This window comes from Scatophagus argus, chromosome 2, assembly GCF_020382885.2.
Source record: "Scatophagus argus isolate fScaArg1 chromosome 2, fScaArg1.pri, whole genome shotgun sequence".
Lineage (NCBI taxonomy): Eukaryota > Metazoa > Chordata > Actinopteri > Scatophagidae > Scatophagus > Scatophagus argus.
In genome coordinates this window covers 19,823,839-19,847,235 of record NC_058494.1, presented here as the reverse complement: position 1 = coordinate 19,847,235, position 23,397 = coordinate 19,823,839, and the positions used below count along the sequence as shown (strand labels likewise).

At 43.1% G+C, this 23,397-nt stretch overlaps 1 protein-coding gene across 4 annotated transcripts in view; it reads right to left on the bottom strand.

Moving 5' to 3' along the window:
- The window catches only part of bnc2 (basonuclin 2), a 155,361-nt gene that overhangs the window by 5,722 nt on the left and 126,242 nt on the right, over window positions 1–23,397 (bottom strand). For 3 of the 4 annotated variants that reach the window (XM_046416528.1, XM_046416544.1, XM_046416536.1), the window contains one exon: window positions 5,892–8,296. In XM_046416528.1, the coding sequence (XP_046272484.1) occupies window positions 5,892–8,296 (2,405 nt within the window). Of the gene's footprint in view, window positions 1–504; window positions 579–5,891; window positions 8,297–23,397 lie in introns of all 4 variants that reach the window. The other variant, XM_046416550.1, reaches the window with a different exon arrangement.

Sequence of the window (23,397 nt, the reverse complement as noted above, 5' to 3'; positions counted from 1 at the left end):
TCCCCAAACACAATGCAAACTGTATCACACAGTGTGCTACAGCTGATGAAAGAAACTAACGAGTGCCATGCTTAAGCCAGGATACGATTAGTGCGGATTTCAGTTAGCATACAAAGCCATGCTAAAGGATGCAAGGTGAAATGGGCTTGAAAAATCTAATTCAGTGCTTTATCGCCCCAATTTCACAGTTGCCAAGTCGCAAAACAAGGGGACCCACTGCACACATGTCACAACAAAACTGTATAGCACAGAAAGGAAACTTAAGCAACTAATGACTGATGTCAGATACGACATACACATGGCCCATTCCTTTCATATCAGCTCAGCACTTACATCAAATAAGAATAGTATGCAAACACTCAGTGCCTTTTAATGTGAGGGGTTTCCATGCAGGGAGGGCACATGTGCGTAAAACAAAACCAAAAAAAAAAAAAAAAATTAAAGAAAACGGTCATCCTTAGCAGGATGGGCAAAAATGGAGTCACAATGGATAGTAGAGCTTACCAGCAGTGGCAGGGTTGATGCAGTCAAAAAGGGTCCCTTTCCTTTAATTATTTACTTCCCTATCCGACATTGTCCTGCAAGAGGTAAAAATACATTCATTTGAGGGACCCTTTTCTGTGAACCAGGCAACCAGGAGCCCGTCCACTCAAGCATCGTCAGCATTGAGGAGAGAGAGAGCGTGGCAAATCGATTGGCTGTGGCTGTCACTGCATGCGTGTCCGTTTGCACGTGCTTTTGTCTGTTGTGTGTGTGAGTGAAAAAACAGAAAATATACTACTTCCATATAGTGGGACTTCGATCAAAAGGACTATATAAATCCTTTGTTCTTTTTTATCCTTTGATAGTACAGTTGCACCCATATGGTGTTAGCTTATGGCTAAAATATGAGAGTCATGATTCAAAGTCTGTGATGCTGCATCCCTCTCTAGTGAATACACGTGTGGATACGTGGCTTTGAGAGGTCAGGGTGTTTTAAGCCTGAAATATGCCTTAATCAGTAATCAGTATGTTAGGGGCCACATTTGCTCAGTTAAACCTGAAGTTCAGGATGCTGTTGATGATGCTCAGGTAGGCAGGTCCCTTGCAACATATCTCCATCTCTATAACAACACCTTCTCACTGCTAATAAGCTCTAAGTTAACCATGGCTATCTCATTCTTAGATAGTAAAATCACACATGCTAAATATCATGCAGTAAGTATTCTGCGCTATTGCTACAGTAGACATTCTTAAATAGTCACACCATATTGTTAGAATATAAAAAGAACAACAATGTCTAATGAAAAATGTTTCACATTTAGCCTTTTTTTTAAATTATTTGACAGATATATGAAACTAAAATAAAGGGAAGAAAGGGTCACTTTATGACATATAATTTCTAACCATTTGGAAATCATTTAATCTCCACAGCTAAAGAGGAGAAAAAGAGTGCAGTATATGATCATTTGCATAAACATTATTATTTAACTCCTGTGTCAGAAATATCTCCTCGCCCTAAACAATCAAAATAAGTCAGCTGAATCCACACACATAATGCACTTATTCCTTCATTTTTCAAATTCAGACTTTCTGCCCCATTTCCCACTCCACCTCCATCACTCCATCTTTCCTCCCCCAAACCCAACCCCCCCTCCCAGCTCCCATCTCTATCTCCCTGTTGGCCAGTAATGTGGCTGGCAAACTAATTTGACAGTCTCGTCTTTGCCCAAAAGATGGGGGAGGCCTCCGGAGAGCCCATTTTGCCCGTGCAGAGGAGGTAGAGCGAGAGTGTGCCTGTCCCAACCAACGTTAATCATCTTTAGGTTCTTCTGATGGCCCTTGCCCTTGTTTTTGTATCAGCACGTGTGTGTGTGTTTGTATTTGTGTGTATGTTGTCTAGCTAAATGACCCATAATGTGTAAATGAGATGGAAGGCTGAGTGGTGTTAAACTGACACAAGTGGTTCTTTGTCTTTCCTGTCATTTGGTGCATGTTGCGGTTTTCGGTGTAAGTGGGAGGACAAGAGTGTCAGTAGCATTTATCACTCTTTGTCACCGCTGTTTCCACTTGGCAAACAAAGATTTTGAGGATCTTCAAATTAGCGAGTGCATAGACATGAAGTGTCACATAAAATATGTGCAAAATGCCTCACAGTTTTATAACTAGAATTCTGTTTAAGATCTGTGCTTGCATGGGCATCCATATGTTTTTTATCAAAGAATAAAATAATCCATCTTACTCTCTGCATACACAAGAAAGCTGTCAACTATAAACCAAAGGGTTTTCAAGTCTGTTTTTTAATCATTAGATATTTTGAACTGGGGTGAGTTGCTTTTGCTCACATATGCTCTCTGTGAGCAGAATGCCCTTTGTTTACGAGAGACAAACGGAGAGCTGATTGTGAAGCAGCCGAGCCGGGCCCACATGCCGTGAGGGGACCGAGGGGAAAGAGAGGGAGACAGAGAGAAGAAGCAGAGGGGAGGAAAGACACTCTCCAACATAATTAACCTTCACTCTCTCCGTTTGCAGTGGCCCGTGCAGGGACCACGGGCTGCGCACTGCTGCACCATGGGAATGTGGAAGAGGGAGGACACCTACTTGCTGTGGCGACAGAAAAGCAGGTTAAAATGTTGGAGTGAAGGTGTGAAAAAAGAGACGCGGGGTAGGCTAATGAAAATGAGATAAGTAAGGAAAGTCTTGCCACAGGTTTTAAAAAAATATGATTAACAAGGTGATGATTACTGGTATGCACGTCTTTCCAGCAGTTACTCATGGAGCTTCTTGAACACTTCTGCCGACGCTGCTCGCTCCCCACAGTAAATAGGCAGTCATTTACCTCTGTGCAGCAGGCAGCTGTGAGGCTGGGAGAAAACATCCCACTGTAAAACCACACACACTCTTGTGTTGGTTTCTGCTTTACAATCAAAAACACACACATTACATGCTTGCTCAAGGGCACATTAAATTATCCCTTCCCGTATTTGTGAGTGTGTGTGTCTGTATGCGGTATTCATGTGCACTTACGTTTGCATGTGCGTATGTGTGTGAAATCCAACAGTCTTATAAAACGGGGCACAGATCCAACCTGCATAAGCACCAGTGATACTTTTTTCCCGTGGCAACACATTTGTAGTGTGTCCTGCTCGGACAATGTCATTGGTTCTTGGTTGTTTTTCTCGGTAGATCAAATGACCTCTCCCCCGTTTTCTTCTTCACTTTGATAGGGGAGCTTTTGATGCTGGTGTCTGATGGTGTGTCTACGTGCCTTTGGATTCTCACCCGGTCAATCACTAGTCAGATATGCAGAGGTATTTGGACTTCCCTATTGACGGATGTCAAAAGCTGTTTGGAAGGTATTGAGAAAAGGAAGCCTGACCAAGCTCCTTGTCATAATACTCCATTAGTATATATTATTCAGCTTTAAAGACAACAACAAATAACCTCTACTTTACTGTCCTCTTGTTAAAATTCAGTCTAACCGTTATTCTAAGACATTTTTTGTGTTACGTATCAAGACATTCTAAACATTATTTTGTGCAAATATCTTAGTCCGGTTAAGTTCAGTGCAGTTTCTTAATGTTATCAGAGCAAATACTCCTGTGAAAACAAATAAATTATACTCCATTTTATTGCTACCATTACACTCAAACATACATTATGTCATTAGAGGATTATCCAGGGACGGATCTGATGAGAACTCGGCTTATGTATTGACTCGTCTCAAAGCCCCAGGATTCCTCTAACTGCAATGCCCTTTTTTCTGTTGTTTTGTTCCCTGTTTGAACCAGCAGCAGAGTAATATGTCCCATATGCTATCAGGAATTTATCCCCCACTGAAAAAGTATGGAAACAATAGTATGCTTAGGTCTCACCCACTTAGGGCTATACTGTATCAAAGATGCATTATGTTCACAGCAGCAGTTGCCCCCCCCCACCCCACAAAGTTATCTCCATTGCCCATATGTTTTCATACTTTGTTTCTGCACCTAAATGGCATCTATATGCTGGTGTTTCTCACATCACACACACATAGAGTCATCCAAGCTGACAGAAGAAGAGAGTTGTTGAGGTGTTACCTTTTCTCTGTGTGATGTGGCCTAATCTTTGTACTATATGTGCCTGTCTAAAGGGCTTTGACACCAAATTCCTGGCTGCATATTTCTGAAAATGCACGACATCCTTTCCCTTTCTTCTAATGATGATGATTATTTTTTTCTTTTCTCAGTTGTAGCCTCATTTACTTTTCCGTGAGCCCTCTCTGGGTCAGCATATTCCAATATGAGGGTTCAAAATTACATAACTGTCAAAAAGGCAGGGTATCTGTAGGAATTAAACTCTCTGGTTCACAGTATCCACCTCAGCAACAATAAAAACCTGAGCAATACCTGCTGATTACCAATGGCACTTTACTCCGAGGTGTAATTCCTATCTACCACTGAAATCTTTTATCATGTTAAATTCCCCTGTTAATGTATGGTGAAGTTCTCTTCTTGCTATTTAAAAGTTCAGATAAGGAAGTTAATTGTTTGTCCAACAACTGTTTTATAGCAGTAAGAGGCTAATTACAAAGAGATAAGGTAAACAAATAGTTTTCTCTGTTATTTATTTGTACATTTCCCTGCATTTACGTACTAGTAAGCATTTATACGTGTGCGTGCACATGTTAAAGATGGGAGCTAAATAACTCAACAGTGGGAGTATTCCACACTGAGGCAATGCATGCCATTATAACACTTCTGGTCATCGTGCTGATTTGGATACTGCTGCATCAGGTGAACAGCAAGGTTAGACTTAACAAACGCTGACTTTTCTCCTGTTCTCTTGCACCCTCCAACCCTGCCTACTCCCCTTTCTCCTCTTACATCAATTATTATTATTATTATTATAGAGTGCCAGAATCAACTGTTCTATTTAAATACAGCTAATGAAAAAGACTGTGGTAGAAACAGATGCACTTTGGAGGGAAAAGGAGCAATGGGTTTGGGTGGAGAGAGGTAGCAGTGGTGCAGAAAGAGATGACGGAGGGACAGGGCCAGTGTGTGAGCAAGACAAAACATTGAGGAAAAGTATTCAGCTCCCCCTGGGAAGATCTGTTTGCCAGTTGAAAGCGTGGAGTATCTCGCAACTTGACCTTTACTTAAATGAATATGTCACGTGTCACTGATGTTATAAGAAAAATAAATAAATTTTTTCCCATTATTCCAAAAAATCCCTTAGGGAGCTTGTCCTAAAGGCACCACTGATCTCCTATAACTCCAGTATGTGTTATGGCACCAACCAGCTGCCACTGCTGTTACAGTATACTGTGTTCTGTGGAGTGAGTGTGTGGGACTGATATGTGCTAACAAGCACAGGTGAGTATGGCTAGCCTCACCTCCTAATGCGCTAATAAATGCAGTGGTTTGACAAACTGCTGTCTATGTTAATATATGCGCCTTCACCTTCTTGTGACAAGGTGAGGTATTCAGGGCAGGTAAACAACACACTGCAGCTGTAGGGTTGATGGCCTAGTGCTTGTTGTATGTGTGTGTGTGTGTGTTTCTCATCCTCACACCCAAGTCTTCTGAACTTTGACTTGACAAGGAACAGATGTCCCTGAATCAATTTAGTGTTGAATTAGCTAACAGATGTCAAGTGATGGCCTATTCAGGTAAATGTCATACAGTAATGAGCTAAATTCTGTTTTATTACCATGAAAGGAAAAGTATATCTCTCACAAAAATGCTTGTATCTATTGAGCTATTTTACATGTTTTTTATTAAATAGGTATATCCTTACAAATAAACCCTCCTATAAATTATAATGTAGTAGATCAAAAAGATTTAATTAACTATTTCAATTGAACCTACCTGTGACTGTAAAAAATTCATTTAAATGAAATGGTTACATCACCAAGTTCTAGCACTAACCTGTCTCGGCTCCTCCGGGAAGGGAAGGCAGCGTTGCAGCCTGCCACAGTGCACACATGCATCTCTTTGAGGTGCACATTCTTGTAGTGAAGTTTCATGCTATAGGAGCTCTTGAAACTCTTTTTACACACATAGCAGATCTTGGGGTCAGGACTTGAGCATGGGTCTCCCTCTGGTGATTGAGAAGAAGGGAACTTTGGTGGACTAGCACCATAGCTCATCGAAGAGATGAAGCTCTCGTGCAGAGCAGCCATACTTGCAGCAGCGGCAGCAGCTGCGGCCATGCCTCCATTGTAGAGGCCATATTGGCCCATGCAGAACATGTCGTAAGTAGGATCATTGAGTTCTTCCTTGATCTTGATTGGCAGCTGTTGAGGGGAGGGTGAGGAATGACCCTTGCCTTCCATGTCCTTTGTCAAATGGGCTTCTTCACCATCCTCCTGTTCCTTGTCCAGGCTCCTTCTGCCACTGAGGTGTTTTTGCTGTTCCTCCACATCTATCAGCTCATCACGGTAAAACACCTTGGAATCAGAGGTTTCAGACTCATTTTCAAAGTCTCTCTCATGGTCCTGGTCTTCAGAGGTGAAGCTGTCCATACAGCGTAGGTCACCTGAGCTTTGAAGATCATTTCCACCCCTGCTGTCACTACCAGTGCCTTCCCGGCATTCATCTTCACTCTGTCTCATCATGCCTCTCAGAGCTAGGCCAGGGCTCATCTCATCCTGGGAAGGAGATTGCTGCCCACTGCCACCACTGTGGTTACCAGTACCACTTCCATTGTTGTTATTACAATTACCATTCATTTTGATATTGTTGTGAAGAAGGGATGACTGATGATGTTGGTGATTGTGGTGGAGGTTATCATCGTCATCATCATCTTTGTCCTCGTATTCATCCGCCACGTCAATTATTTCCTTCTCAATCTTCACTGGCATGCTAGACTTACGAGGCTTCTTTTTTGGTGTGGGGTCTATGCTGCCAGTACTGATGTCATGATTGGCACTATGTGTATGCAAACGGTGGGACATGGATCCTGCCTCTGACATATGAACATTATTGTTGTTTGAAGCCACAGCTGCAGCAGCCAGGATGTGCTGTTGTTGGTCCATCAAGGTGGTAGTATTGTTAGTGGTGGGCATGATGGGACTGGTGGGCAGTGACACTGGAGGACTGACAAGGTCTGCAGGGGACAGTAGTGTACGGTAGAATGGGGGCACTGGCTGGACTGGCTGCACTGACTTCAGGGTGGGGAACACCAGAGGGCTTTGCAGGGGTGACTGAAGCATAGGGTCTACCGGTGGAGTAGTGAAGCCCAAAGGTGGCCTTCCAGGGCTGGTAAGTGTGAAGCCACCATTCTTGGTGCTTGAGATGACGGGTGTACCAGGAGTTGAATTGGCACGGATGAGGTCCTTGTCACGGTTATTGCGCAGCATGGGCATGTGCAACCTTGGATTGGGATTGGCACTGTGGCGGTTGCGACTGCGTAGTGAGCTGAAGACCATATTGCAGCCCTCAATGGTGCAACGGTGTTTAATCTTCAAGTGTACAGCATTATAATGTATCTTAAGTGTGCCTTTGTCATAAAAGGTTTTGCCACATGAATTGCAGCACACACGACCCTTGCGAGAGGTGGATCCCATGCGGCGCATACGATGCATCTTGGAGTTAAAGGAAGCATGGGAGATGGTTTTAGAGTGCTCATCCTTTACAAAGTGGTGGTGGACCTGGTGGTCACTCAAGCTGTTGGGTTGCTGCGGCTGATTTTGGGACTGCTGTTGGCCCTGTTGTTGCTGCTGGAGTTGTGTCTGCTGTTGCTGCTGTTGTTGGGCCTGCTGGGTGGAAGGGGTTGGTGAGATGGGTGATGCCCTGTTGTTGGGCTCTGTCTTGGGTTCAATGTTGTTGTTCATTGCTCCCAGGGCTCCACGGCTAGGGCTCTGGCCTGTACGGAATGGTGACAGCGATACTTCAGACTCACTGGTGTCCACCTGTTCACCTTGGTTTGGCAAGCTGGGCTCCCGCAGCCGGAGAGCAGACTGCTCTAAAGGCAGGCCATTGGGGGGCAAGCCAAGCATTGGGGCAGAGACTGGGTTGATGTACTGGAAGGGCAGGAGGAAGGCTAAGCTGTTAGGAATATTCTCGAAATGGTGAATGCTAGATGGGCTACTGTTTTCCAGATGTGTCAGGAGCCCTGGGCTGCGGGTCCTGTTGTTGCTTTCAATGAATGTCCTAATCCCAGAGTCTGTCTTGGAGGAGGGAACTGTAACTGCCTGACCTTCCTTCTCCTGAATGGCCATCAGTTCCACAATAGACTTGGTCTCACCAAAGCGCAGGAACTGCTGCAGGGTGATGATCTCTTCTTCCCGGGACATGATGGTCCAGCGGTCCAGCACCTTGCCTGCAGCATCCTAGATACCCCAAAAGAGAGAAGAGAGAAATACAAACTATTATTGATTCTGCATAATCATTGTGGTCAAAGGAAAAGATAGAGCAGGGGTTAGTTTGTAAGGGCAAGCTTTTCTGCTCATGAAATTCACAGGATGCCGGACTGACAAGTAACTAACAGAGATACCCCGCCCCCACCCGCCCACTGTCCCTCTTTGCCATCCACTTTTCACTCATTTTTTCTATACATCAGCTCTGTGAATATCCGTATTAATCACACACTGAGAGAGTGAAATTAAGTCTCAAGTGAACAAAACAAAAGCACTGAGGTAAGGCCATTAGCAGGTCTTCGCAACTTCCAACATTGTTGGGATGTTAATCAGTGGGACGACAAAAACAGCTTTGTCAATGAAGTGAACTCTTGCTGGGACTCCCTCTGTACACAAACAGTACCAAGGGATATATACAAATTTGTTTGAGCCAGAAATTAAATGGCCAAAAGAATTAATGGAATAATTAATGCAAGCCCCTAATTGTACCTTGGTTAGAAGGCATTTTTCTCTGTTCCATCTCTAAGGTAGTGAAATACTTGAGGGAGGATGGGACTGCTATGTTATGTATCAGGAAATGGCTTTGGACATTCAAAGAGAAAAACTCATGTTTATTTAAGGTTGTGTTTGAGTGGCTTGACAGTGGCATTGAGCTTGTGTTACTTCCACTTGACAGGCTGCATATTTATCATGCTTTTATGTTAGTGAGGTCAGTGAGGATCTATAACTTGTGTTACCTTAAATATTAATCATATTAATATGTCAGTACAGTTTAAAGGATGCGCAACTTGGTAAATATCAATATCACCTTAAATATTAATGTGAAATACTTTGCAATAAACAACCATGTCATTAAGGACACTGTCTTCTGATGCGTTTTCAGTTGACAGTGGCTGCTTATGAGAAGGAGAAGAAATGTTAAACAACAACTATTAGCAGTACACAAGTCATAATGACCCATGGCAATCCCAATTCCTGTATTTTTGTAGGCACGGGAATAGTGAGAAATAAGTTTCGATCCTAACAGATCAGAACTACTCCGGTGGGACTTGGGCATTGGTCCAAATAGAGCACTTTACTTGGCTAGCGTCTTTCGAAGATGTGCTATTGTCGACTGAAAAATAAAAAAGCTTAGGCTCCTTGCAAATGTGAACATTGTCAAATATCAAGAGATGGCAAAGGATTCTGGGAAAAGAATCTTGGCAAAGCCTGAGAATTGACTTTGTACTTGATCTACTGAGTTTGAATTTGAGTTTCTCGTCGAGATGAGACAAGTTGAGCTACAGAGTTTGAGGCAATGAATGTCTGACCAAGTGCTCTTGTCCTCTTGTGTGAATATGCATGTCTTCCTGGTTTATAGCACAGATGACAGAACTCTTCACAAAATTATCCTCCTACAGTATTCCTCATACTGCTGTTGTTATATAAGATGGTGTGGTATGAGTGTTTGCATGAACCCGATAGAAATAATGGGGGAGTTCCAGAGAGGCATAGTGTAAATGCTTCTTTTCACACACAGGTTCCTGGGGGGACCAGGCGCAAGTGACATCAAGGGAGTAACGCAAGCGATGACAATTAGTCACAGTGAAATGGTAACATTTCATATGTGCTCCTAGCTGCTGGCATCTATAAAAGATAAATGGCATCTCTGCTGAGTAAAAAGCTGTAAAAACCAACATCACAAAGCACAAAGGGCCTGTAAGGAGAAAACAGAAGATAAATGTTTAAAGAGAGACAGCGAAAGAGCGATAGCATGGGAGAAACACAGAGGAAGAAGAGCAGAAAAACAGCAAAAAATAGTGTGAGTGGTTTCATATCATGCCCTCAGATATACTGGAGAAACAGATTCTTCTGAGACGAAACATCAATAGTCACTGGGGTATTTGTTGTTAAATATACATTAAAAAACATTTTACACTTTCATTCTGTGTGTGCTCTGGAGTTTTTGCCCGGAGGTATGACTTTAAATTCTAGCCTGGGCACTATTATTTCATACTGCATGGCCAACTGGGCATTAGTACTTCCATTTGATTTAATTGAAACAAAAAATGAAAGCAAATTAGAAAGTGAATCTTTAAATAGTTCCACAACCATATTTCTTAAGAAATTATAGTTCTAAGAAGTGGATCGCTATTTTAATATTTTCTAGTGACAAAAAGATTAATTTGTGATGTTCATTTGTACAGTTATGACTCTGATTAGAAGCATAAAAAATTCTAAATTCAATTAAAATGTATTATTTGAATGAATAATGCCCAACGAACTGAAAGTGAAATAACATTCATTAGAACTACAAGCTTGCAGAAAGGAGGTCATTTTGATGGGAGTTCCATTAATAAAATTGTAGGGATTAGTCTCAGTAAGTAACATTATTTAATAAAATGACAGTAGCTTTTCTAAGCTCATGTTTATACACATCAACTGACCATTTGACCAAAGTTGTTCTCCAAACTCGTGTGTAGTTATCCAGCTCTGGCTTAAACTCTGACTGAATCAAACATTTTTTAGGCATGTATTTTGTCCTGTAGTCCTACCCTATGCTTCCACTTCCCCACATGCAAAGTCAAACAGAAGCTAAAATGCAATGGCATAGGCCAAACTGTAGCATATTAGTGTGAGAGTCCAGTGAGTCAGAACAGGTCAGCAGTTCTGCTATGCAATGGACCCTGTCTCAGAGGAGGCTATCCAAGCACTCCTCGCTCACTGGTCAATTGAGTTTTGCTGGTCAGTCAACAAGTATTCAGGTCAGGGTTGGGCTTGGAACGCACAGGCAACAAAATTGCCAAAATAAAGCAAATTGGGACAGACTTGATTGGGGGTCAGTATATGTGGAAACTTTCTCTTTCTCTTTCAATACATGTCTATTTGTTAGAATTGTACATCACTTTAAAGTGGCCCTGTTAAATTCCAGACAGAAATGTTTAATGCAGATAACAATTAAAAAAAACAATCAAAGATGACAAGAAATATGTATGTATTAGAATAAGTATCTAAAGTATGAGCTGGCACAGTAGTGTAGTTCTTACTACAGTCTCACAACTCTGCTCCCCTGCATTAGCTTTGCGATGCTGTGAGAGAAACAAATATGCCATTAGAAGCACTTTTACAAGTAGGCACTCATCTTCCAATTAGCTTAATGTGGCCCTCTTTCCCCTATATTTTCCAGGCGTGCCCCACCTCTTCTTGTACACTCCCTCCAGTAAAATCTCATTAATCCACCCCTCCCCAATCTCCCCCAGTGCTATGACATATTAGTCTGTCATTATGCATCCCCGAGTTCTTTAAACAATACAGCTAAACCTCTGTTTGCCAGGTTAATGACTATTAGCCAATAATTACAGCAGAGAGACGATGGAGTACCCACTTTATCTGGAGGACAGCCTGCTGCTGTTAGTTTATTTTATCTGCCTGCCTTCATGTCTCTCAGAATTAACCCAGCAACGGCTGTATTTATTCATCTCTCTGCCTCTGCACTGCATTCTTAATTCATGGCTGTCTCTAATACTGTGGCGCTGGATGTTGTGTAGTGGGTGTGTAGTGGGGTTTCCACCTTGCAAATTGCTGACAATGAGGATGAGCAAATGATGGCCTTGTCATGGGCCAGGGCACCGCTGTCAGTTAAAACAAATCAGGCAATTATGCAATTAGCAGGTTATGTGCTGGGCTGTATTAACAGCCGGGGTGTGTGGCATTGTTAGGTTGCATGGTGTGCATTAGGGATTAAGAGCTTAACATGTACATGCTTTTCACTAATCATCACCTATCATACTCAATGATCGAGTGTATTTGGAAAGCAGTAGAGAGAAATGCCATGCTAGACACACACCAAGTAAATGAAAATAGTAGCTATAGAAACACCAGATTGAGCTGTTTCTGTAACACAGTAGATCAAACAGGAGATTTCTGACCCTCATGGAGCTTGTGTCATATAGCTTCTCTGATATTTACATTCTAAGTTAACACATAAATTTGCATTGTGCTATGTACAATCTGTGCAGGATGATGCAACACTGATTTAACATCAGCGTAAAAGCAACTCAACAGATCATGAAACAATATCACTTGCAATAGAGCGGATCAGTTCTCACAATGGCAAAGTGAACCATGGGAACCACATTGATTCACCAATCACCTTGCAGTGAATGCGATCTCCACCGAGCCTCAAGGGAATCCCCATTGATCTCCAGTCTTGCTTTCAGATCCAGTTCCTCAAAAACTGCTCTATCCTTGTGTTTGCCACTTCAAGGGAGGTTAAGCAGAAGTTCCTTGTGATCTGAGAAGGTCTTGAACCTTGATGCTTCTTTTTCCATATTCTGTTTCTCTCCCCGCCCCATCTCAGTCTGTATGAATAATGCAGAAGATCTAGTGGCGAGGGGTGCCATGGGGGGATGGGTTCATGCAAAGCCCACTGCCTGGAGCCATCACATCAGAGGGCAACAACTCCCAAGACACAGACTGCTCCCCCCATTGGTTCCCCAGTGGCAGGTCAGAGGTCATGTGTGAACAACCAGCTCTACTTTTTCCCCTGTGATGGACCATAGGGAAATCAGTAGCCACGTCCAGATGTGGGTGGAGGACATTTGTAAGAATCATAGAGGTTGAAATTTGCACTCTGTGATCATGATAAACTCCTCCTTTATGTTCTGCAGATCAAAGGAATTTGTTACTTTGATATGATATGACCTTGTGTATCTGCTTGGTGTAGCCACCAAACATTGATTTGTATCTTCATGGCAACATGACAATCTAAACACTAGTTGTCTGTGGAAGTATAAGATGACACCAATGTATAATTAAAAGGCAAAAGTGAAAACATGTAATCATATGCTCAACGACAGACGGAGCAGCCCTGTGGATCCATCAGTCACAATAACGTCACCTTGTGGTGGTTGCTTTTTGAAATATCTACAGGAAAAATTATGGTAGCTTCTTAGTATGTGGTTTACAGCTGTCTTCCAATACATTAAATGGTAAAAAATAAATTTCCTGCACTGTCTGTCTGGGATACTCTGGATACTGTTGTGTAAAGAATAACATGCTGGTGCCATTTTGATTCTGATTGCGGTCTGGTTTTAATAAGTGACAATTTACAGTTATGCTTAACAGCTGTTCAACATCACGTAACAGTATATCAACTCAAATGGCTGCAATAAATATAACCAATAGAAACTTCTCAATCTTTAATTGTTTAAGAATGACGTCCACCGATTCCAGCACTGATGGAGGACAAATCTTCAAGAGCATATGTTGATACACAGACATTAAAACTAGACTTAGCTAAACTTGTTTTCCATGTAATGTTTACAAGTTAAAAATACAGCTGGCATGGTAACAGAGGTGATTCAATTAAGTCTCGTATTCCTGATTAAAATTCTGAAGAGTTTCACTCAAGTTCGATTCCTGCTTTATCATTTAATTACCGACCACGCAAAGGGCATCGCCTTGGTCAATATTATACTCAATACAGCCAGAGAAGACAGCTCACTGGGCTTTGGTGTGAGCAACTGTGAAGAAGCCAGAGGGCTTATTTCACTGGGCCAGACACACTGATCAACCAGCAGGCTGTGAGATACCCTGCCTTCACCCCTCAACTTGATTTAACTCGTGGCTTTGGTTAAAATTTCATGACTGTGTGTTAGTTGTTGCTAAGGGCACACTAATCGACTGGAGTGAGATTTATTGTGCAGTTGTAGACTGCAAGGACTGGGGGATGGGGGATTATTACAGAGGACTTAACCACAGACGGGTGAGTCACACTCTGGCACATCCCAAGTTCCAGGTGGCCTTTAGTAAACAGTTTCCATTTCTTCTCCCACTGACTTGTCTTTTCTCATTATCTGTTTTTGAAAACAAACCTGTCATTTTAAAAAAGGTCTCCTAACCTCTGAATCATCCAGCCCCCCTGACCTCAACCCTCCACCATCACCGCCCTTTTTGTTTTAAAGCTGCCTCTCTGCGTCTTTAAAAAGAGGAAAGGACAGTCCTTTGGCCACAGCCCAGAGGACCCCAGAGGTGCAGATGGGGCGGCACATGGAAGCCATTTCAGGCCCCATAGCCTTGCGGAGGAAAGTCGGCTGTTCTCTGAGTTCAGGACCTCTGAAGAACTGCCTCGCAGCACTTACATGCAACGTCTGGGTCTGGACTGATGTATTGATTCCCTGTCAGTTTTCACAAAGCATACACAATAATGCTGGCTTGCCTCACCCAACTGTGCTAAGGAACCATAGCCGTGGTCAGTGTGTAAAACTCAGCTGGCTTGGCCCTGAGCTCGAGGGGAAGACTCAGGGAAGAAGGGTGGAGTGATAAAAGCCGCAAGGGTACGCCTGATGGTTCACATTAATTGAGGATGATTCGTGTGATCTGCTGGATCTGGATGCAGCAGCCAGGTCTGTCGTGGGCCTGGGAGACAGATGTGGGGGCCGCTGTGCCCCCTCCAGGGCCAATGGAGAGCAGTGAGGCGGCTGAGAAATGGTCTGTCTGCCCAATATGTGTGTGTGTGTGTGTGTGTGTGTGTTGGTAGGGATGCGGTGGGGGCAGGGGTGGAGCAGACAACCTGCTTTCCCCTTCCTTCTTATATCACATCTCCTTTGTCTTGATTACTATTTTGGCAGTAGGTCGGTGCAGCGAAAATGCATTAACATATGCTCGCAATTTGCTCTTTGGCCACGTAGTTACATGTTTCTGTTATATCCTGCTCTATATGTCGTTTCTGTTCCTCTTTCGTGTAATACCCACCTCTTATCACATTATGCCCCTAGGCAAGTAATAGGTCACAAAACACACTCTTTGGTAATTGAAAACTTTAAAAAAATTAAACTTGGAACCTCAAAATAAAACATAAACATCTGGTTATGGCTAATGAAAACAGCACATAAAATCTCATAAAACCAGTAATAATAAATGAAGTTGCTGCAACCTGAACTGCAAAAAAATTGTTACATTTTTCCTTACTTTTTCTCTGTACTACCTGCAATGTTGCATTGATCTCTACACAATCAAAATAATCCACACATCACCTTACTGTGTAAAAGGAAACTGATGTGAATAGATAATGGATTGTGCTGTAGGTACACCTCCAGAGTTATTTTGTTTTGGTCGAGCTGGGAACAGATAGAGGTGTCTGTAACACTCAGCCACACTGCATTAGAAGAGCTTTTCAGCTTTCTCCTGTGCTTTGGCTATGGAGAATGCAGGAGGAAAGAAAATAAGCTAATGGACTCTTTACTTAATGTGATCAGAGCCATTATTGACATGCTGCCAGGAAGATGCAAGACCATTAACTCGTGCCTTGCTCTCTGGTACCTTCCCTCCGCCCCACTCCTTTCCCTGACAGTGTTTCACTGCTGGCCTCACGGGCATATGCAGAAAGGGCCGTTAGGGGGTCGGGGTGCCCCTAAGGAGTCTGTGTCTGTCATGTTAACCAGGAATCTGTGACACAGACTGTAATTGTAAATCATTCATTATCGCAGTGTGTCATGTCAGGAATTGTATATATATATATATATATATATATGTACCCAATATTATTCAAGCAAACAAGTACATTTATGAAAAACATCCACAATTCAGACTGGAAGTAGTAGTAGTAAAAAGTATATTGTTAGCAATAGTTATGGCCAATTACTAGGTGAGTGAATTAGATATGTTACTGTGTTTGTAGGATTTAATTTCTTCTTATTAGAGAATTGTTGCCTGGCATGTAAGTTGGCTCATTCATCTTGAAGGCAGAGGTTTCCAGTGTGGCTGCAGCATATTTTAAACTACTCTAACCTATGTGCCAGAACACATCTACCCCTGTGGGCCAGGGGCCTGCATCGCCAGCAGCTCAGAGGATGTTCATGTTTATGTGTGCTTGCATGTGTGCATATGTGTGTGCGATAGTGTGTATGCTTGTGTCTGCGATCATGTGGGTACAACAGGAAGTGGTGCTCAGGTCTCTCGGGGGCATGGTTCCAGGTCCCTGGGCCTGTCTACTGTCATAAGTTCCAGAATGGTGATTACTTACTGCAGAAATAAACACCGTTACCATCTGGTGCTGCCTCTTTGTACTGTAACTTATATACCGAGAAAGGCTTTAGACCATCAAAACACACAGGATAGAGAACAATAACAGAAAAAGAATAGAATGTGCACTGTAAATTGTTCTCGGGTCCCTGTACATGTTTGCATGCATATGCAATGTAATAATTCAGATGAATACCTTTCAGTTTGAATGCTGAGAATGAAATCTGGGTCGTTTTTCAAACATAGTTAAAAACAACTCTTGATATATGTCAGGGGACAGATAGTGAAGAACAAAGGGTTTACCGGGACGCGTGGTGAGAAAGGTTGGATGATGGGGGTCATTCGAGACTGTTGAGGCCTTGCAGAGCCAGCAGATGTTTGATCCATCCACAGCACATCTGGTCCTCAGTACACTCAATCTATTTCACTCAACTTCTCTTTCTTTTTAGATTTTCATTGTTCCTCACGGTCCACTAAACTCTGCATTCTCCCTTGTGACTCACAAATATGAATTCACAGTAATTCATGCTGCCCACTCTGAGTCATTTTAACATATAGGCTTTTGTCTTTCTCGCGATTTTTATTCTTTTTTAATTCAAAGATTTTGATAATTGTCCCTGATCAAACATCAGTTTTATACCTACAAGGAGAGCTCTTCTTCAAATGGGTCATAAGTTGTAATTCACAGCAAGGAACTACAGCTCCAGTGGCACGAGGCAGGGATATGAAAGCTGTCATTCTCATTGTAGTGGGCCCTGGGAGGGTCATACAGCATTTAACAGCTTCATTGTTTCTTTTATTGTTGGAAACACAGAGGGGTGTGTCCTGCACAGGTTTCTATAGTCTGGAGTGCGACGTGACAAGAGGACTGTCAACTCCCTGTAACTCTCCATGCAACTTCCTTCAATAAATGTCAACTCTATGACCTAGCGGCAAATCCCTGGCAGGCTGGGTGGCCGCGTCAGCAGGCCGGTGGGCCACACAATGTCTGCACTTGGCCTCGGTGACATGGGGGAAGTGGAGCGAGCCTCTGTTCTGTTTGTTCAGAGAAGGGATTCAGGGCCACCTGGAGGCTCAGGTTCAGGATCACCAGACAAAAACACAACCAGCCCATGTGTGTGTCTGTCAGATGTTGGGACAGATTACATTTTTGTGTTTGCACAAATGTACAGAAGTCTAAAAAGCTTTTGATAATCCATTTGAAAATGAACTGCTATCCTGAATTTGAGTGTAAATTGAAAGTGTTTTTGCTGTGCTAGTAACACCATAGGCTTGCCCATGTGTAATGCAATCTTCCGGTGTTTGGGTCTGGCCTGGTCTGGCAGTGCTGTGCAGTGCAATGCTATTGATCCCTATAGCATTGTGGTCTGCAGGGTTCCTGTCAGCAAACGCAATGGGCCAAAGCACCTTCCATAGCCCCTCCCTGCCCTGTGTAGCACTACAAGCTAAACATCCAGCACAGAAACTCAATACAGGCAGTCTGGGCCCCAGTCATCAGCTAGCAGCAGTGCCCTACAATGTCCCGCGAGGCTCCCGCTAAGTCAATTTAGCATCAGTGTAGCATCTCACCTCGTAGACCTGTTGCCAGCCTAATATGTCGCGCTAATATGTCTCTCCATATGAATTACAAGGCTGTGAGAGGAACCCAGATGCAATAAGTATGGATTAGCTAATGTCCTGGTTCTGTCTGAGTCTTGTTGGGAATGGAGGGGGGGGGGAGTTAACAATAGTAATAGCCTCTAACAGGGTGTCTGGCTGTGGCTTGGAGGTGAGATCGGGGCATACAGGCTTCTGGGATTTTTAAGGAGCTCTGGGAAATAAACTTTCCTCTCTGCCACAGGAGAAAAGAGGATGAGCTGAGAGAGATAGCATTGAAAGAATGATTAGTGAAGAATGGAGGCGATGGAAAGAATGCGATGGGCTGTTAATGCTGTTTTTCTGACTATTGATCAACCTGGAGGACTAGAGTTGTTTGGGTTAGAGGTCTTGAAGCCCTTGCCTTGTCTGCTGCGTGTCTGTGGGTTCAAGTGGGAACCCATTGATTTGTATTGTACTTGTATGGTTGCCCTGTGTGTAGGCCAAAGCGCCTGACAGAAGAAGAGTGGGATGGGAGCAGGGCTTGGAAGGAGAAGAAACAAAAAGGTGGGAGAAGAGGTGAGCTTGTGGTCAAACGGGGGCGCAATTAAGAACCATGTTACCACTAAATTCTATATATTGATCAGAGATAATTCACATCCACCATATCTTCCCCTTGGCCAATGTTACTGTTGCTTTAATAATTCATGTAGCCTTATAACTCTTGTACATTGCTACCCAGTACACATGTACATGTACCTGTTTGTCTGATTTCAAACCACGTTTAAGCATTCAGTGTTTTGTTCGTGTGTCTGGGCACAACTGATTTGATGGATAGTTGGGAATTCTGGGAAATATCCAGTCCCATTCATTGTTCTGCCTGCATTGCTTTTTCAAAGAAACCCATTTTTTCTGTTTAAGAAGAAGAAGGATATGAAAATAAATTACCAGTGTTTTGTGAAGTTCTGTTTTGCCTAAAAGTTCGGTAAAATTATTTTTGGAACCCGGTCTTGGAATCTAGCTGATAGGTGACTAAAATGGATGTTTTTTAGTGCTAGAATTTGGACTGACTAAAATAAGTGCGGATCTCGGATATTTCAGATGAAATTAATGCAGTTTTGAAAACAGTTTTAACCAGTGCTACCACAAAATGGGTCAAATAGCTAGTAAACGCTTAAGACATACATGCACCCAACAAAAAACATATGTATTTTTATGTATTTTTTTTCTAACACACCCATATATACACATGCACACAGAGAGACCATGATTGCCATTGGCAATCCCTGCAGGCAGATGTGGAGTGTGTGCCAGCGGCCTGCTGAGTGAGAGGGCCAGTGTGCCCCTAGCTTAGTGCTGGGCACTAAGCTGAGTTCCTTTGATGTATGTGTGTGTGTGTGTGTGTGTGAAGAGGGGGGCAGTGGGGGGGGTCAGTGAAACAGCAGAGGGACTGTGTAATCCTCTGACATGCCTGTGGAAAAATACAAGGATCCCTCTGACAGTGGCTGAACTACAGGCTCAGAGGACCCGTTAGTGTGTCCACAGGTTCACTGGTACACGACTGACTGCAGGCTATGTGGTGATACAGACCCATAAACACTCACCAGCACAAGCCATGCACTGACACTGACAGAGTCAGTCTCCTTAGTTAGGCTTCTGGCTTGGTGACACTAATTCTTCAAAGGTTATGTCACTGGTAAGACGGTGGTTTAGCCATGTAAGGCGCAGTCCTCAAATAAGACAGTAAGCTACATTGCTTTAGGTCCTACTCATACAGACACACACACACACACACACAGAGAGAGAGAGAGAGAGAGAGAGAGAGAGAGAGCAGCACATTGACACGAACGGTTTGGTTTTGCTGCCGGAATGGAGGAGGACAGGTGAAGAGTTTTGGCTCTGCCCTCTCTATACTTTGCATGATTACATGTTACGTTTCCTTTAGTCTGAAGGGATGTGGAATCCTAAACAGCAATGGGAGGTGGGCCTGTTGATCATTAGACTTTGGCAGAGTAACCTGCTGCCACATGTGAGAGGTACCAATGCAAATAATGCTTGTATATCTCTGTGCATGTGTGTGTAAATGCCTCTTGAGAGCAAAACACGGCAAATAAAAGGACATTAAGCATATGAATTAGCCACAGGCATAATGTGAGCTTTGTGAAACAATAGGCAACAAAACAATAGTAGACATTTCATCTTCTTATTGTCTAATCACCCATCTGACTGCCTGTATATTTCCCCTCTTAACCCTTGAGATACTCGCTAATGGCCCTCACAATGGAATTATTTACTACCCTTGGCAGGGGGGCAAATGGGTCAAATTGTGTGTGTGTGTGTGTGTGTGTGTGTGTGCACTTGTGCCCCTTGTAGTGAATGAAAGGGAATGATGGAATCATTGAAGCACACGGTGACTGAGAGGAGAAAGGAGAGGGGGACTTAAGCAGGAGCACTGAGTGGTGCTTGCTAAAGTGAAAAATCATGCCATGGTGCAGAGGGGCCTGGTTTTGTCCACTGGGAGAAGTGACTACATCTATGCTGGCACTCAAGTGCTCTTAAATACTCTTTGGCTCTCCATCTCCCCCAACTGCCTCCCAGTATCTATAGCCCTCTCTCTACATCCCTCTTTCCTTCTTTCTTCTCCGGTTCTCCCCAGGTCCAGTCTAGGTACAAATGGCTATTTGCTGTACAACTCCCACAACATGATTGTGTCTGCTTGTGCTTGTCCCTAACAGCATGTAAAACAAGAAGAAAAGAAAAGAAAATGGGCTCTTTCTTTATTCACAAATTGCTCTCCAGAACACAAAAGGCCTCTTGAATGGAGATGTCAAAGTGCTATTAGAAACGTCTGCGCTGGAAGAGGTCGCACAGCCTCTCTGTCAGTAGGTTTTAATTCACCACAGAGCTGGGAACAGTCATCATGTGAGTGTGTGTGAGTGTGCATGTGTATGCATGAATAAGTTAAAAATTATAGTTTAGCATTATATTCCTACTTTAATTTGTCATTAGGAATTGTTATTAATGTGTCTGTAATATTATAGTGACACCTTTAATAATAAATAACTGACATGGGGGGAAAAGATGAAATGATCAGTTCACAGTTTCATATCCCGTTCAGCCCTAATTGTCTCATGTTGAGACAAAACGAAAATGAGTGCTCACCTTCTTGATTTGGCGCGGCTAAATCAAGAAGGTGACTGGTGAGCACTACGGAGATGAAGCCTGTCTGTATAAAAGGAATCAACAGTGCTGCTAACCATCGCCTGCTGGGGTTAACCCTGCGGTTGCCAACACATTCACAACGCAGATGAAACACAATAGCAGACAAGCCTTTCATTCTCACACCTACTGTCACAGAAACCTTTCTGTCAGCTGAGCAAAACTGTGTATGTGTGTGTGTGTGTGTTTGTATAGAGGTGCATGCATCGTAGACATATTTCCCCCCTCTAATTAGCACAAGGGAGTCCTGGGGGCAATCAGAGCCGAGGTTAATGAGAGTGGGGGAGAGCGGAAGATATGAGGTAGGGGTGCGTCAAGTACCGCGCACCATGCTGCACTGGTGCTACACTATAATACACCCTTCTTATCACGCTGTCACCCTGAAGGGGCATCATCCTCACGGCACCCACATTGATGTATGGGCCTGTGACATATCACGTGTGTGTGTGTGTGTGTGTGTGTGTGTGTGTGTGTGTGTGTGTGTGTGTGTGTGTGTGTGTGTGTGCACTATAGCAGCTGTGTGAGAGCTCCTCTCTTTGCACCCTGATGATCCTTCTACCCATCTTTGTCTCGTATTATCTTTCCTTTCACATCTCTTTCTGTCTGTAAGGCCCAGATGTGACAGCATGTTTCCCATATCTGACAGAATTGGTACACTGGGAGGAAACAGAAAAAGGTGAGAGAGCGAGCAAGGCGGAGCTGCCACAGTGGTCTTGGTATCTGTCCGTTCTCAACTGCTGGTGCTGGTGGGAGAAGAGCACAGTCTACCAGGTGTCATTGCTGAGCACGTCAGTGTGAGCGCTGACTCGTACGGTGAGGCAGTATCACCGAGACAAAATGCCTCTCACAGGGATTCACTTCAGAGGGTCGTGATTTTGATGTTTATATTAGGAAAAACACAATGATTTTCACTTATCAAAAATATCCACTGGAGCTACAATTTCTTTATCATACTGTGGGATTATTAGCTGAGTGCAGTGCTGTGGTCATCCATGATCTCACACGACATGTGCTCCCCACATGGACAGGCGTAACACTGGCCTATTGTGGTATACCTAACAGACAGGTGTATTTTATTGTCGTGCACTGTTATACTTATTCATTGCTTTCTTTGTGCACCGAAGTGTGTTTTACCGCAAATGGATGTTTAAGGTTCCTGCGCATTTTACATCTTTTATAAAAAAAGATTAAGTTTTGCCTTTTTAGGATTAATAGAAGGTATGACATGCAGCAAAGACAGGGATGTTGCAGTTTTATGGCCTGACTATCAATCACTGGTCCACCAGGACGCCCAAGAAAATAATAGTTTTCTGACATGCTTTTTTCCTAATTATAACACACGTTATCGGATCAAAGGCTTTCTTTTGTAAGGGCCTTTAAAAAATAACTAGTCGAATTTAGAAATGTGCTTACAGTATATAAATGAAGACTGATACCATTTGAGTCATTCTCTGTTAAGAAGAACAAAAAAAACTTGAAAATCACAAATTTTAATCTCAGACTTGCAAGTCAAATCCTGGATGTGGTGAATCATCACATCCAAACTCTGCTTGCACTTTAATAATGTCTTCAGTTGCTAAATTACTGCCAGTAGCCCATTGCCTTCCTTCTTTGTGTGCATCTCTTTCAGCATCATATTCCAGTCCCACGGTGCAGGCACACAAGAGCTGCTCTCTGTGTCTGGGTGACCTGCTGTAGACAGAGTAGGATGGGAAAGGTGGCTCATGTGGCTGTCACTCTAAACATGACGTGATGGCGAGGAGGGACAGAGAAAAGAGGTTCCTACATTATTAAAAAGAGTGCTGCCATTAGAGACATTTATACAGTAGAATGACCCGATCAAACTATAGCACAGACACACACACACACACACACACACACACACACACACAGACTCAGCCCCAGTCCTGTGGCCAATAGCCTGACCATATTAAACATTTTTTCCAGGAAGAAACAACAGGGATCATAATTGATCTCAAGAAGGCATACGTTTTTTTTTTCCTTTAAAATGCACTGTTTTCAGAGATTTTCATGTTTCTCTCGTGCTGATGTATTTATGCACATTGTTTGAGTTGTATTACAGTTCCACTTCATTTCATCCTCTCTCATCACTGCCAGAACAGGACTTAAGGGTCACATTCATCCAAGCAAAACATTGCTTAATGATTAAAGGTATTGGCTTCAGATGTAGTACATTTTTTTTGTCTGTCACTATTTCATGTTACAAAACGAACACAAGTAATTTTCTCCCACGTCTCTGCGCACAGCTACCTGCC